General features: G+C 42.9%; 1 protein-coding gene across 1 annotated transcript in view; it reads left to right on the top strand.

Moving 5' to 3' along the window:
* Positions 1-15774, top strand: part of TMEM131L (transmembrane 131 like) — a gene marked incomplete in the record, with an annotated part of 1995267 nt that overhangs the window by 523911 nt on the left and 1455582 nt on the right. Inside the window, 1 exon segment of the mRNA XM_044062407.1 lies at positions 11002-11100. Coding sequence (XP_043918342.1) covers positions 11002-11100 — 99 coding nt within the window.

Genomic DNA, 15774 nt, shown 5'->3' with positions numbered 1-15774 from the left:
GAGTAAATATTGCCAAGTCAAGATGTGCCATGCTGACAGACTCCTACACAAGAAGTCTGAATGCTGCAACCAAGTCAAATTACTATAAATTGAGAAAAGTCTGCCTCATTGCCCTCTCAATTTGTGACTTTTATAGGAGCAGAAATAGACACAGTCGCCATGTTAGCTCGTCTTCCTGCAAAAGAGCACAGAACCTAATAAAACAAGTTCTCCGTCTACTTCCTCTGCAAAAAGTCAAGGCAAAGACAGTGCTGAAACTCTTAGGGACCATGGCCTCCACCATAATGCTAGTCCCTCTTGCTAGATTACATATGCAAATTCTTCAATGGCTCCTATCGTCCCAGTGGTCCTTTCAGTAACTGCCTCTATCTCACCACATCATCTTAACAGAGTCTTGAAAAAAGGACCTTTGGTGGTGGATCCAACCTGACCAACTAACGACAGGCACTCCATTCCTTCCACGCCAGCCCGTTGCCACTGTGACCATGGATGCCTCACAGATAGGGTGGGGGGGGGCATTATCTAGGCAGGACTATCCAAGGCACATGGCAAGATCACAAGGCTCACCTGCATATTAGTGTCATAATGATGAGGGTGGTACTTCTAGCGTTGCAAGCACTTCACAACCTTCTTCCTCTTGGGACGATAGCAATCCAATCAGACAAACATGTCTGTAGTATGGTATCTCAACAAGCAAGGTGGAACCAGATCTTACCCCCTTTGTCAGGAGGCGATTTGTGTTTGGAAGTGGGTGATATTTTTCCAGTGCTTTCTAGTGGCAATGTACATCCCAGGGACAACCAACGTGATAGCTGACAAACTCAGCCGGGCAATCTTGATGTCTCATGAGTGCAGGAAATAGCGGAACAGATTTTCTGCAAATGGGGACGGCCTTACTGCAATCATTTCGCCAGTCCGATCAACTCCAAATGCAGCAGCTACTTTTCCCCTTATCCCCCCTCCCCCCGAGGGAGTCACCGAGAGGCGCACTAGTTCACGATTGGCCTCTGTGTCTCCTTTATGCTTTCCCTCCCTTTCTTCTCATATCCAAGGTGATTCAGAAAGCGAAGCTGTTGGGAAGCAAATTGATTCTCATCACTCCTTACTGGCCTTGTCAGATTTGGTTCCCCTTTCTCGGGCCTCATCTACTAGAAGATCCATGGACTCTGGACCCAGTGCCAGATCTCTTGACACACATGTCAGGCTCTTTTCACCCCAGCCTCCATACCCTCAACTTGACAGCGTGGCTGCTCCAATTCCATCCCTAGTCAGGCTTCATGATTTTTCACCTGCTGTGACCCACATTCTCACATCTTCACATAAACCTTCCACTAGAAAGTTATACACTAGCAAATGGAGAAGGTTCTCTATCTGGGCTGAAGAAAGGAATGTTGACCCTTACACCGCATCAGTCCCAGTGGTTTTAGAATTTTTGTCTGAACTTTTCCATCAGGGATCTGCTGCTGCCACAATTGGGCTTCAGTTGGCAGTGATATCTAATTTTCATTTGGGTCAACATGAGTCTAACCTGATGTCAAACAGATTGTGTAAAACCTTCCTTAAAGGTGCTACTTTGCTGAGACCGCCTTTTCAAGAACTGGTAGCTTCCTGGGATCTAAACTTCATTCTAGCCAAAATAACTTCTCTGCCATTTGAACCTGCTCATTCGTGTCCACTGAAGTTTCTGTCTTGGAAGACTTTGTTTCTAGTAGCCATCACATCTGCTAGATGAGTATCAGAGTTACAAGCACTGTCTATCAAGCCCGCTTATTTGATTTTCCACAAAGACAGAGTTTCTCTTCGCACAAATCCATCTTTTATCGCTAATGTTTGCTCTCACAATAACTTGAACCAAGCGATAGAGCTGCCAGTGTTTTTTTTCTAACCATTCCAATGCAGCAGAATACAAATTTCATCAGTTGGATGTTCACAGACAATTACGGCTCTATCTTCACAGGACTAAGGAACTCAAAGTCAGACCAATTGTTTGTATAATACTCTGATTCCAGACTAGGTCTCCCAGTCTCCAAAGTGACCCTTTCAAATTGGATTTCGAGCTGTATCTCCTTCATTTATTCTTCTAGTGGAAAGACTTTACAGTTCAAGATTAAGGCTCATTCTACACAATCCCAGTCTACTACTACTGCCTTCCAAGCCAGAGTTCCAATTGGCAGTATTTGTGCAGCAGCAACCTGGGCTACCCCTCATACCTTTATTACTCATTACAAATTGGACCTGTCCTCTAGGGGTAGATTCTCCTTTGTTTCCACTGTACTCAGGAGTATTTTCCCGTGAGCCACCCAAGAATAAGGTGCTAGGGACGCTGTCCCATATATAAGAATGAAGGCGAGATAGGACTACAGAACATAAAGAAGTTATGTACTCACCATAACATTCCATGTTTGTAGTCCATCTCACTTTTCATTCTTATGAACCCACTCACCTACCCCCCCCCCCCCCCCCCCGTCCTGGAAGGATCTGGCAACAGGATAATATTTCCATAATAAGGCGGAGACCTTTCATTATTGTTCTTTCTGGATAGCCTTAGTTCTGTCTTTCTATAGTTTAGCAGCAAAGAAGATCTGGGGATTATACTGGTGCACTATGGGATACCTACCTAGCCACGAGCCAACTAGAAGACTTTGAGCTTTGTTATAGCCGATTTGGAGCCGAGGATCGTCTCCGAACCCATATGTCTGAATGCGGGGCGAGATGGACTACAAACATGGAATGTTATGGTGAGTACATAACTTCTTTTTCTTAAGGAAAGATGATTGGTTGTGCTCAATAGATCTTCAGGATGCGTATTATCTTATAAAAATAGACAAACACTCCAGAAGATATCTGCACTTCCAGCTGGGAACCATTTATTATCAGTTCAGAGCCATGCCATTTGGTTTCACCACAGCCCCCAGGGTGTTCATCAAATGCATGGCAGTGGTCGCAGCTCACTTCAGACTGCAAGGATTCTGTGTGCTTCCATACCTAGACGACTGGCTCATAACCGCAAACATCAGGCATCTACTGCTCCAGGCAAGGAACTATGTGCTTCAAACTTGCTTTTCACTAGGGATCACTATCAGCTACAAAAAATCACATGTAGACCCAACACAACATTTAGAGTCCATTGGGGCATCTTTAAACACAAGCGTCCCTACCCCAAGAAAGACTTCAGAGAATAAAATCACAAGTCAGCCAAATTATTCACAACAGAGCAATGACTGCAGTACTGGTGTTACAGACTCTAGGATCTATGGCAGCTTCCATCACCTTAGTTCCCCTTGCGAGGTTTCACATGCAAATTCTACAATGGCTCTTGGTGTCACAATAGTCATTACTGAGCCAATGTCCCATCAAGTACTGATCACCAGTTTATGCAGAAAGGACCTGAGTTGGTGGCTTCTTTCCAACGACATTCTATCGGGCAGTCCCTTTGTCCCTCCTCAACCCTAAGCCATAGTGACCACGGACACATCCCAGAAAGGGTGGGGGGCATTATCTGGGAAAGACAGTCCAAGGCACGTGGTCCCAGATGGAGGCCAGTTTGCACATCAGTGTTCTAGAGATGAGGGCAGTGCTCCTGGCGTTGCAAACATTCCAAGGAGCCCTCCCCTCGGGAATGATTGCAGTCCAAACAGACATGTCAGTGGTTTAGTACATCAGAAAACAAGGGGGAACCAGATATTACCCCCTTTGTCGAGAAGCACTCAGAGTATGACAGTGGGCAATTTCGTCCTGCTGCTTTCTAATCGCAGTGCATATTCCAGAGAGCTCCAATGTGATTGTGGACAAATTGAGCAGGACCAGCCTGATACCTCACGAGTGGTCTTTTAACTCTTCCGTGGTGGAAAGGATATTCCATTGATGGAGTCAGCCCTGCTGCGATCTTTTTGCATTCCCCCCTGAACAATAGGTGCAAGTGCAGCAGCTACTTTGCCCTGCCCCCCCCCCCCAGGTGGGGGTCACCGAGAGATGCTCTCCTTCACGATTGCCCCCCCCCCCGGTCTCTTGTATGCTTCCCCCGATTCCTCTCATTTCCCAGTTTCTGAAGAAAGCCAACAGGTCGAAGAATGGGATAATTCTCATTGCCACATTCTGGCCTTGACAGATATGGTTTCCCTTTCTTTGGCCTCACCTAATTCTAAAATCTTGGGCAGTGGACCATCCAGAGGGACTTATTCATCAGAATCCAAAATCTTAAGCTCACTGCATGTCTTCTCCAGTTCCAATGATTGCCAGGCTTACTAATCTTTCCGCTCCAGTTCAACAAATAGTTCTAGCCTCCCAGAAACCTTCAACTAGATGATTGTACAGCAGCAAGTGGCAGAAATGTTCAAAATGGGCTTTAGACAGTAATCTCGACCCATATTCTGCACCAGTTTATATGGTCTTGGAATTTTTAGAATTGTTTTTTGATGCAGGGGTGTCCTCTTCTACTGTACAGGTTCATTTAGCTGCAGTATCAAGTTTTCATAATGGTCTAAATGTTACAGCTGTAATGTCACACAAACTTTGTAAAGCCTTTCTGAAAGGAACCTTATTACTGAGACCTCCATACAAGGATTCTTCTACACCATGGGACTTGAATCTGGTGCTGCAGTCTTTAATTCATTCCCCATTTGAGCCTTCTGCAAATTGCAATTTGAAGTATTTATCCTGGAAAACCTCCTTTTTAGTTGCTGTTACTTCTGCTAGGAGAATATCTGATTTACAGGTCTTATCTTGCAAGCCTCCTTGCCTAATCTTTCATAAGGACAGGATGTTTTTGCGAATAAATCTATTCTTTTTACCAAAAGTAGTATCTGACACCAACATCAATCAGACTATACAACTTCCCGTATTCTTTCCCAAATTTTCAAACAAACTAGGCAAAAAGATACTGAGTGCACCATCACAATTAAAATGTTCCAACTTTAATAAACAAAGTATAAAACTCTCTAAAACTGCTGCAAAGGTTAAAAATAGATGAAGCATCAAACAATAAGTGGTTTCAGCAGGTTTGCCTTCTTCAAATCGTGGTATCCTGTGGATGTTCTTCGTGTTTCACTGTTGCAGTCATTACATTTGGGTAATCCTGCTGGCAGGTTGCCCTCAGTCGGCCTGAATTCCAAAGTCCTGGGTCCTGCGTCGGCTGCTGTCGCCCCTCCCTGATGTCAGGTCGTCAGGGCTATAAAAGAAGCAGCCATTTTCTTTAGTCTTTCTTGCCGCACGGTGCCTAAAGCAGAAGCAGTTCGCAAGTGCCGGTCGGTCGACTCCTGAGATTTTCGTGTCCGAGTTTCAGATCCGAAGTCTTCAGTAAAGCTAAGTACCCTGTTGGGGAAACTTTTTTCTTGCTCCAGACCGATGTCAGAAAAAGTAAATAATTGTATTTCTTGTGGAAAGCGAATACCTCATAAGGACTTTCATTCTTGCTGTATTCCTTGCCTAGGCCCTGATCACAACGTTTCTGGTTGTAGGTTTTGTGCTAGATTTAACCAACGCACTATTAAGCGTCAGTATGATTTTGCTTTAAACTATTTTGGACACCTGTTTAATTATCCAGAAATGTCGTCTGATAGCCATCCGATTACCAGCGTTCACAAAAAACGAAAAGAAAAGGAGAGAGACAATCGAGGCCCAAAACCAACAAAGCTTCTCCTAAGCCAGTCGCTGGTTCGCCGGTTCTCAGTGAGGCACTTTCGCAGCCCCTGACACCCGCTACTTTAGAGTCGCAGGCCACTAACGACTCCCACGTGGAGTTGGCCATGCCCCTGGAAACTCAAGGTATTGGAGCCTCGGATACAATTCCTTCAGATGGGTCCAGAGCCGCTGAGCAGGCACTGGCTTCTGAGGGTGTATTCAGACCTAAACATCTTTACATTAAACCGACTTCAGCTTTAAAGGCAAAGACTAAAGCACCTTCTAAAGCAAAGAAACAAACTCAAGAGCCACGTGGACAGGCCTCTATGTCCAAAAAACAGATGCTCAAAATGGCCGAAGACTTGATTACCTTGATCAGGGGTTCCCATCCCCCTCCTGATAAGTGGCCTAGGCAAGAGACTGACTGAATCTTCAGATCAGGTTTCTATTTCTTCTGATTCCTCTTCTGATCAGGAATATTCTCTTCCCCCCATGAGGATTCTGATGCTGAAGAATCTATACCTTCAGCTTCTCCTCCAGAGGACTATTCTTTTGGGGAAACCTTGCTTACCATGAGGGAGCATTTCCACTGGGAGAGCCAAGATTTCAGAATCTAAAAAGAGGCTCAGGGATTTCCTTTTACTACTTCAACACAGGCCACTAGCCATTCCACCAGTGTTAGACATTGTAGATGTGTTTTCGGAGTCTAGTCTTACCCCTGACTCCTTACCTCCAGCTCCTGTTAAGCCTGACAGATATTACAGGATTCCTGACTCTCATAAATTCCTTTTTAAAAAACCCTGCTGCTGACCCAGAAACTATTTCACAGGGTCCCAAAGGAGTTAAGGCTTCCGCTACAAAAAAACCCTACCCCCTCTGACAGGGATTGTAGGGCACTGGATAGATGGGGAAAAAAGGTTTACACATCTGCTACCTTGGCTATAAGGGCCTTAAACTGTCAGTTTCATATGCTCAAATATCAGCAACATGTTATGGCATTGCTTAAACAGAAAATGTTATTAAACTCTGAATGTGCAGAAAACAAGGAAATGCAGGATTTATTGCATGCAGCTGAGCAAGTTAGAAAGCATACTTTGCAATGTGGTTTTAATTCTTTGGAGGCCTCCTGCAGGGCCACAGTTACGGGTTCTGTAATTAGGAGGCATGTTTGGTTAAAGGAACAAAATCTGCCTGATCATGTCAAAGTTAAATTATTACATTACTTTGTTTGGTGTTAAGGCAGAAGAGGTGTTAAAGAAAATGGAGGACAAAGCTAAGTCTATGCAAACTATCAAAGATTTTTTACAAGTACAGCCACCTAGGTGTAGTAGACACTGGCCTACAAAGAATTGGTCCTTTCCTGTGTCAGACAGACCTCAAAGGGGCAGATCCAAGCGCAAGGTTCATACAGGTCAAAGCAATGGGGTGCTTCTACCTCCAAAGTTGGAGAAGACAAATCACAACCATACAGGAAACGGTCCCAATGACTTCCCCTGCCTGCACCAAGCACTTATCTCCTGACAGCACCCGTAGGGGGGAAATTAGCACTTTTTTCTCAAAATTGGCACATTATAATGCAGGACAAGTGGGTTCTAAATATCGTGTTACAACGATACAAGTTTCACTTCCATGCCCTGCCAAAGGCAAACGGCTGGCCAGATCTGCCGAAAAATCAATGGGCAGAGGCGCAAAAACAAGTCTCATCCCTCATGGACATGGGGGCCATTCAACAAGTACCAGAGCAAGAGCAGGGACAAGGATTTTACTCAAGACTGTTCTTGGTACCCAGAAAGGATAAGGCATGGAGACCAATACTGGACCTATCTATTCTGAACACATTCCTGGATATACCAAAATTCAAGATGTTGATTTTGTTCTGCCCATGCTGGGCAAGAATGATTGGCTTGTGACTCGAGACCTAAAAGAGGCATACCTGCATGTCCCAATCAGACAGTTATGCAGAAGATACCTGAGATTCAAGGTGGGCTCAATGCATTACTAATTCTCTGCACTCCCCTTTGGATTATCTACTGCGCCCAGGGTCTTTACAAAGTGCCTGGCACCAGTAATTGCATACTACAGACAAAGAGGAATACAAATATATCTTTACTTGGACGACTGTCTAATTCAAGCAGAAAACAGGGACATTCTTCTACAGCATCTGGCGTTTGTGAAAAGACTTCTAACATGCCTAGGGTACACAGTAAATGAAAATAAATCAAAACTAGTACCCTCTCAAGAAATAATATTCCTGGGTGCAAGCTTAAATACAACTGCCCGGATGGCTTATCTCATGCCAGGCAATCAAAGACAACTGACTACCTACTTCAAAATGTTGGCAACAAAGCCCCAGTTATCTGCAAGAAAAATTCTGTAGGCTTTGGGCTTCATGGCATCCTGCATCCTACTAATTCCATATGCAAGACTGCATATGAGGAAACTTCAAAGGTACCTAAAAAGTGTTTGGACTCAACATTGTCACAGCCTGGAAGCAATGATTACTCTCATTCCCTGCCTGCAACAGGAGTTTTGATGGTGGGCAAAGGCTTGTCACCAAAACAAGGGACAGCCATTCACATTACCCCCAGCCAGGAAGACACTAACAACGGATGCATCAGATTATGCCTGGGGGGCCCACATGGCAGGAAGATGCATTCAGGGCACATAGTCCTCGACCCAAATGCATCTACATATCAATCAAAAAGAGATGCTAGCTTTTCAAAATGCCCTGACAGCCTTCAAGGGCCTACTTCATCCGGGACAGCTACTATTAAAGACAGACAACACCATGGTCATGTGGTATATAAACAAGCAGGGGGGCACACATTCTTACCCCCTTTGCAGACTAGCCATGACCTTGTGGGACACAGCATTGACTTACGAAGTACATCTGCAGGCACAATTCCTGCCAGGAAGGGAAAATACACTGGCAGACAAACTAAGCAGAAACCTCATGGATCCCCACGAGTGGCAGCTGGATCCACAAGTCTTCAGCATGATAACAAGGAAATGGGGATGCCCAGACATAGATCTATTTGCCTACCCTCACAACTATCAACTAAAAAGATTATGCACAAGGATTTATCACAGATAAGCATGGAAAGTGGATGCCCTATCTTTCAGCTGGAAAACCCTATCAGTATATGCTTTTCCCCCACTGCCTCTTCTCCCCAAGGTACTCCTAAAGGTCAGACAGGAGAAGCCAAAGATGATACTGATTGCCCCAGACTGGCCCCGCCAGTACTGGTATCCAATCCTAAGGAACTTGTCTCAAAGCCCAGCTTGGACCTTACCTCATATCCCTCATCTACTGTCCCAGCAAAACAATCAGATCCTGCACAGCCAACTCAGGACTTTAAACCTGGCAGCATGGCGGATAATATAGTCATACAAAACACACCTCTCAGTAAAGCTGTGATGGATGTCATTTTGGAAGCCAGAAGGCCTAGTACTACAAAATCTTATGCTGGAAAATGGAAGAGATTCTGTGCTTGGAACCAGGCACAAGGAACTGATACAGCTATGCCAAATATTCCTCAGATTTTGCAATACTTAACTGAGATGCTGGACAAAGGCCTATCTTTTTCATCTATTAAAATTCATGCCTCTGCCATTTCGGCTCATTACAATACAGAGCCACCAATCTTTTCTCATCCCTTATTAAAGTAGTACCTCAGAGGAGCCAAAAATGTAAGGCCTCCGAGGAGATCACCAATGCCTGCATGGGACCTCAAGTATGTCTTGGAAAAACTCACCCTGCCTCCTTTTGAACCAGCTGCTACTGCTGATATAAAGTTTTTATTTTGGAAAACAGCTCTGCTCCTAGCAATAACTTCTGCAAGACGAGTTTCAGAGCTGCTGCTTGTAGATGAAGGTAAAGTTTATATTGATGCATGTATTTTTATATATATATAAATTTTGGCTACCCTTTTAGGGGGCACCTGACATCTGGGGCAAGAAAAACTAAAGAAAATGGCGTCAGCTGCTTCTTTTATACCCTTGACAACCTGACGTCAGGGAGGGGGTGACAGCAGCCAACGCAGGACCCAGGACTTTGGAATTCAGGCTGACTGAGGGCAACCTGCCAGCAGGATTACCCAAATGTAATGATTGCAACAGTGAATACACTCGAACATCTACATTTATGGTAAGTGTACACAACTGTACTTTCATTCCATATCCTTAAACAAATGTTCACCAATCAAGTGATTTCCGTGCACTCCGTATCTTTTTGCCACATTTTATTTGTGGTGGTGCACTCAGTATCTTTTTGCCTAGAATGTACCTCGTTCTGAGATACCTTTAGTAGTGGGGGCTTATCTTCTGCCAAATTTTCAAAGAAAGACAAATATTGTTTGCATTTGTTAGATGTTCACAGGCAATTATATTTTTTTCTTCACAGAACAAAGGAATTCAGAAAATCTGATCAGCTGGTTGTTTCATTCTCTTCTGCTACTCTTGGCAAACCATTTTCTAAGGTTACTCTGGCTAGATGACTCAAGGACTGCGTAACTTTAATTGCTAACAAAAGGCAAGTGCAGTTGCCGGAACCTGTAAAGTCGCATTCTACGAGAGCAATAGCTGCTTCTGCAGTCTTCCATGTCAGAGCTTCTGTAGATGATGTATGTGCAGCGGCTACTTGGGCATCCCGCATACCTTTATTACTCATTACAAGCTGTATCTGGTCTTTAGGGGATGAGCATCTTTTGGTTTGATGGTGCTCCGGAATATTCCTCGGTAAGACCTCCCATGATTTTGGTAGCTGGGGACTCTGTCCCACAGTCAGGGATTAAATGAAGATTGACAACATCAGATAAAGAAGTTATGCCTTACCATAACATTCCATGTGTGTTGTCGATCTTCACTTATCCTTGACATCCCCACCATCCTTACCCCTGCCTTTCTGGCTTCTTGGTGGAACAGATCTACCCAACAAATTAGATTATTCCTTTATAAATACAGATATGGTCTCCGATCTGTTATTCCTGTCTGTCACTACCTTATGCAAACTTGATCTGAGGTAATCTTGAGATGAGCATTCTGGGTAGAGCTAAGCTCGAGAGTTTTTGGAAGTCGCGAGCTGGAGTAACGGCTGAGTTGGTTCCGAGATATGGAACCAAACTCAGTCAAGAATAAGTGAAGATCGACAACACAGATGGAACGTTATGGTAAGACATAACTTCTTTTTTCTGGTGCAGCAGTATGTTAGTGCATGTCTGTGTGAAAATTGAATAATATGGTTTTGAAAATTAAAGCTGGATGTTTTTACATTTATCATTAACAACTGTGTAGTCTTATACTGTTTGACTCTTTTCTGTCATTTCATTCTGTTATTCACTTCTAGTGAGTTGTCAATAATAAACCTGCACTTGCTCTTTCTAGGTGTTTGGGACTGGTGTATCCAGGGCTTTTGAAACTGTGGGTGACAAACTCTTCAGTAGTCACTTACTGTTCCCATTCATCCAGTTGTCCGAAGCACAGGTAGGTGGCAGACTTTACGTGTTCTGGTAAAGATTTTCCTGTCAGTGGAAAAACTTTAAAGATACATGGATGCAGCATATTCTGTTTAGTTTCTCATGAAACAGTGTTTATATCTGATCTACATGCATTTCCCAGGGTATAAACACAGCAACTTATATGTGTTTGACTTGCATTTTAACCTAATAAATACTGCCTTTCTGTCTGTGTGACTCCATTTTTATACACAATTGTTGAACATATTCATTTTTTTCTAAAGATGGTGTTCTCACTTTGTCAGGAATATGTGCTGAACAGCTGAGTGTCCCTCTGTAGTGGGTATACTGTTCGTCAAGCCTTTCTGAAAGCCTTCTTTCACCATTTATTTGAAGATCTCAAGCTGTTATGCCAAGGGGTTTGCGTATTTTCTGCAGACACTTGCAGACATTTCTCCTTTCCCTACGATTCCCCTATTCTATCTTGCCTCCCACACAGTTGGACCTTTTCTAATGTGAATTGCTGGAAAATTTATGCATTAAGTACTAAAAAGCCAGAACTTTCTAAATGACACTCTGGGGAGTAGAACAGAAGTTAAGTTTTTAAAGTTTTAGGAAACTTCATTGGCTAATCCATTACATCTGATGTTGTCCTTTTCATTCTTCCTCTCTGTTAGGTCTTCAGATCCAACATCAGATCTGACTCGGCCGTATTTTCAAGACTTTAGGATACAAGTCTCAAGCTTATCCCACTCCCATCATGCAACATACTTACTCTAACCCGTATATCTTGTTTGCTGCTGTCGCACCAAGACACGATTTAGAGTCTCGAATTTAATCTGAGATAGAACAACTTTAGCTTTGTACTGTTGCATGTATTAGGCTGTTCAGTAGCTAGAATGTAAACTGTTCCTTTTTCTTAAAGTAGTTGTCTTTTTCATCTATTAAAATTCATGCCTCTGCCATTTCGGCTCATTACAATACAGAGCCATCAATCTTTTCTCATCCCTTATGTAGTATTCAAAATGTGTTTATCTGCTGTATTAGGTTAACTCACCTCCTAGTCTTCTAAATACTAAATGTGCAGTTATTATTAAAACACTTTTTCTCCACTATTATCTTGCTATTCTCTCCCTAGCCAGTACCCCTCTAATGGTTGTAATTCTTTTTTTTCCAGTCCCTGTCTCCATGCATTATCCAGAGCTAACTGCTGCATTGAACTTACCTGGCTTCCTGCCCTGTAATCGTGTTAAGCTTTCCTCTAATTGCAATGCGTGTTGCATTCGTACATTAAAAACAAAAATCACAAATACAATAGTACGTGTTTTTTACATTTAGGGCTGCCTCCAAACAGGTTGTAAGGTGGCACGCACACTGAATCGGACAATAATACTTACATTTCCGTACCCCATCCCCAAACAAGCTGTACTCTTCTCTCTCTAATCCTGCTCCTAAATTCTGAATTCTCTACATTTACTACATCAATTAGCAAATTGTAGTGGTCACCTATGAACTGTTGGCTGTGTAACTTAATCTGAGCTGTAACTGATCACTTTATTTCTGTATGTACCTTGTAGCTCAGCCCTCTACACTTGGACTCACTTCACACCTCTACCCTACCCCCATTTCCACCCACCCCCACTTTAATTTCATTTTTAACCTCTTTGCTCCTCCCCATTTTTCTTTTCGGCCAATCACATACCAACACTCCCACCAGCTAACCAGTCTCACATAGGCTTAACCTTCCTCAGTACCTATCATTTACTTCTAGTCAAACAATAGTTATATACTACCGTAGCACACTGCACCTCACACCATACCCACAATCGACTTCACTGCAACCCCACAAACACTAACAATGCTACTTTAACACATAGTCTTAACTCTCTACCTTTCTCATAACCACTTGTCTAATTACTTTATACCATGGACTACACATTAGTTATCTCCTCACCTACATTAGTCAACACAACCCAAACTACCACTCACCCAACCACCTTAATATCATCATACCTCTACAACTCCCTCACAGAATTCTTCTCAATCAAGTATTCTCCCTCACAGCCGTCTAACTTGTTTCATAAATATTCAGAATTATTCACAAAACTTGCCCACCTATTCCCTTGCAATTTATCTCTATTCAAGCTGGTGACATACACCCTAACCCTAGCCCACAGTCAGTCTCCCAGCCAACTCCTTCACACAAAAACCCTATCCAACAAAACTTTATGAAGTTCACCCATAGTAGCTCTGACTTACTAATCTTAAATATTAACCTAAGGAGCATCCTTAACAAAGTTGAGCAATTCCACGCTACCCTCAGCCTATATAACCCAGATATAGCCATACTAACCGAAACCTGGTTAAAACCACACATCAAAGACAGTGAACTGCTAACCTGTGGTCACAGTATTCCTAGATTAGATCGAATTAACAAGTGAGACAGTGGCATAGCAATTATCTATAAGGACACACTTAACTTAGAATGATTGGACAACTACCCCTCTGATCCAGATAGCTCAGAAGTACTTGTAACCAGCTTACAGCTAAACAGTAACAAATGCATCATCATCTTCGTAGTCTGCATCCCCCAGGCAACAATTCTCATGTAATCGAAAGTCTCCTTAATTGGGCAGCAACTTCCTTTAACCAAGAAACAATCATTGCAGGAGATTTGAACCTTGACTGGTCTTCCTCTTCCTCTGAAAACCCATCAAACTTCATTAACCCTTTCGGCTTTACTCAAATCATCACCACCCTAACTAGGATTGACAAATATAGTAAAAAACAATCCACTGTTGACTGGATTCTCACCAATAGACCCACCCTATGTCCTCACTCTGGGCATCTCCCACACACCCTTAGTGATCACTATCCCGCCTACTTCCTAAGACAAAAATTAAATCCCAAAAAATACATCATGTGCAAGCACATCCATAACACAAAAATTTCTCCACAGATATCTTCAACACCCTTTTGAAACAAAGTAATTGGCCCCCACTAAAATACCTCCAGTTAGGTAATGCAGCTCAATACTTTAAGATTACATTCCTGGAAATTCTTGACAAAGTAGCCTCCATTAGGAAAATCCATGTAAAAACTAAACTAACCCCATGGCTAACAAAGCACACTGAACTCCTTATGAAACAGAGCATGGTCCCACTGTCTGGCCCCCAAAAAAGAAACAGTCCAAAGGCAAATTAAAAACGGACAAACTTGCTGTTCGACAGCCCAACAGAAACATCAAAATAACTCCCCAAAATTTGGGGCCACTAGAAATAATCTTCTCAACCCCTAACCCCTCCTCTCCAAACACCACCACCAAAAGCAGAGCCACTCAATTCAACTCTGTTTACTAACTCCACACTGTCCCTACTAAATCATAACACTGCCATTCCACTGATTGTACCCACCACCCCTGCCATCAGTCCTCTAACATTTAGCCTTAAACCAATATCTACAAGATGCATTAAAAAACTTCTCCATCAACTGAAAACATCAACTCTAGCAGCCGACCTGCTTGTCAATGAATTCTTGAAGCTGGCAGCTGATGCCATTACTTACCTAGTCTCCCTACTAATAAATAGGTCCATCTCTGAGCAATACGTCCCTAAACTTTGGAAGATATCCCATATCATCCCCCTGTACAAAGCTGGCACGTCAGCATTTCTGTCAAACTACAGATCCATCACAATACTCCCTCCACTTGCAAAAATCATTGAAAAATGTGTACACATACAAATCCTTTGATATCTTCTGAACAATAACCTCCTGTCAGATACACAACATGGCTTCAGACCCAAGCATAGCACCACATCTACCCTAATAAGCTTCACAGACATAGTTAACCAGTCCAGAAACAATGGCCTTTATAGCCCATCAGTTTTCCTAGACATGTCAAATGCATTTGACACTGTCATGCACCAAAAACTTTCATACCAACTTTTCACCTTAAGCTTTTCACAGTCCACCCTGTCATGGTTCCAGAGTTACTTGCCAGCCAGACAGCAAGCTCTTAAATGTATTGACAATATATCTTCACTCTTAACAGTCTCAGTAGGTGTACCACAAGGTTCCATACTTGGCCCTTTTCTCTTTACAATTTTTACTAATGACCTCAAAGCAGGCACCACATCAGCTAACATTATACAGTATGCGGATGATTCTACACTCATCTGCTCAGCTACCTCAATCCCTGAACTCTTGAAAAAACACAAAAAGCTTTTACAGATGTTGAACACTACCTTTCCACAAATCCACTAATACTCAACCACAGTAAGACCAAATTACTATTATTTGCCAGCAATAAAATAGCTCAACCCCCCACCCCAGTCTCATTTGCCATCTACTCCACCAACAACACCAAAATCGAGCCAGTAGACCACACCAAACTACTAGGTGTCACCATTGACAAATCCCTTATTTATGACCTGTACATATCCCAAACAATCAAAAAGGCCCACATAAAACTCGGGGCACTCTGTAGAGCAAAACCATTTCTCGCCCAAACCACCTAAACAGCCATTGCCCGAAGCCATCTACTATCCAGCCTGTTGTATGCTTCCCCAGTTTTCACAAATTTAAAGAAAACAGTTCTAAGTAAACTGGAAGCCTACTACAGCAAGATAGCCAGGTTTACCACCAACCTCTCATACAGAACACATCATTGTTCTGCTCTTCAAAAACTAGATTGGTTGGAACT

The sequence above is a fragment of the Protopterus annectens genome, chromosome 2.part1 (genome assembly GCF_019279795.1).
Source record: "Protopterus annectens isolate FY-2018-M chromosome 2.part1, PAN1.0, whole genome shotgun sequence".
NCBI classification, from domain to species: domain Eukaryota; kingdom Metazoa; phylum Chordata; order Ceratodontiformes; family Protopteridae; genus Protopterus; species Protopterus annectens.
The sequence above is the reverse complement of the archived record's forward strand: the minus strand, read 5'-3'. Positions and strand labels throughout refer to the sequence as shown.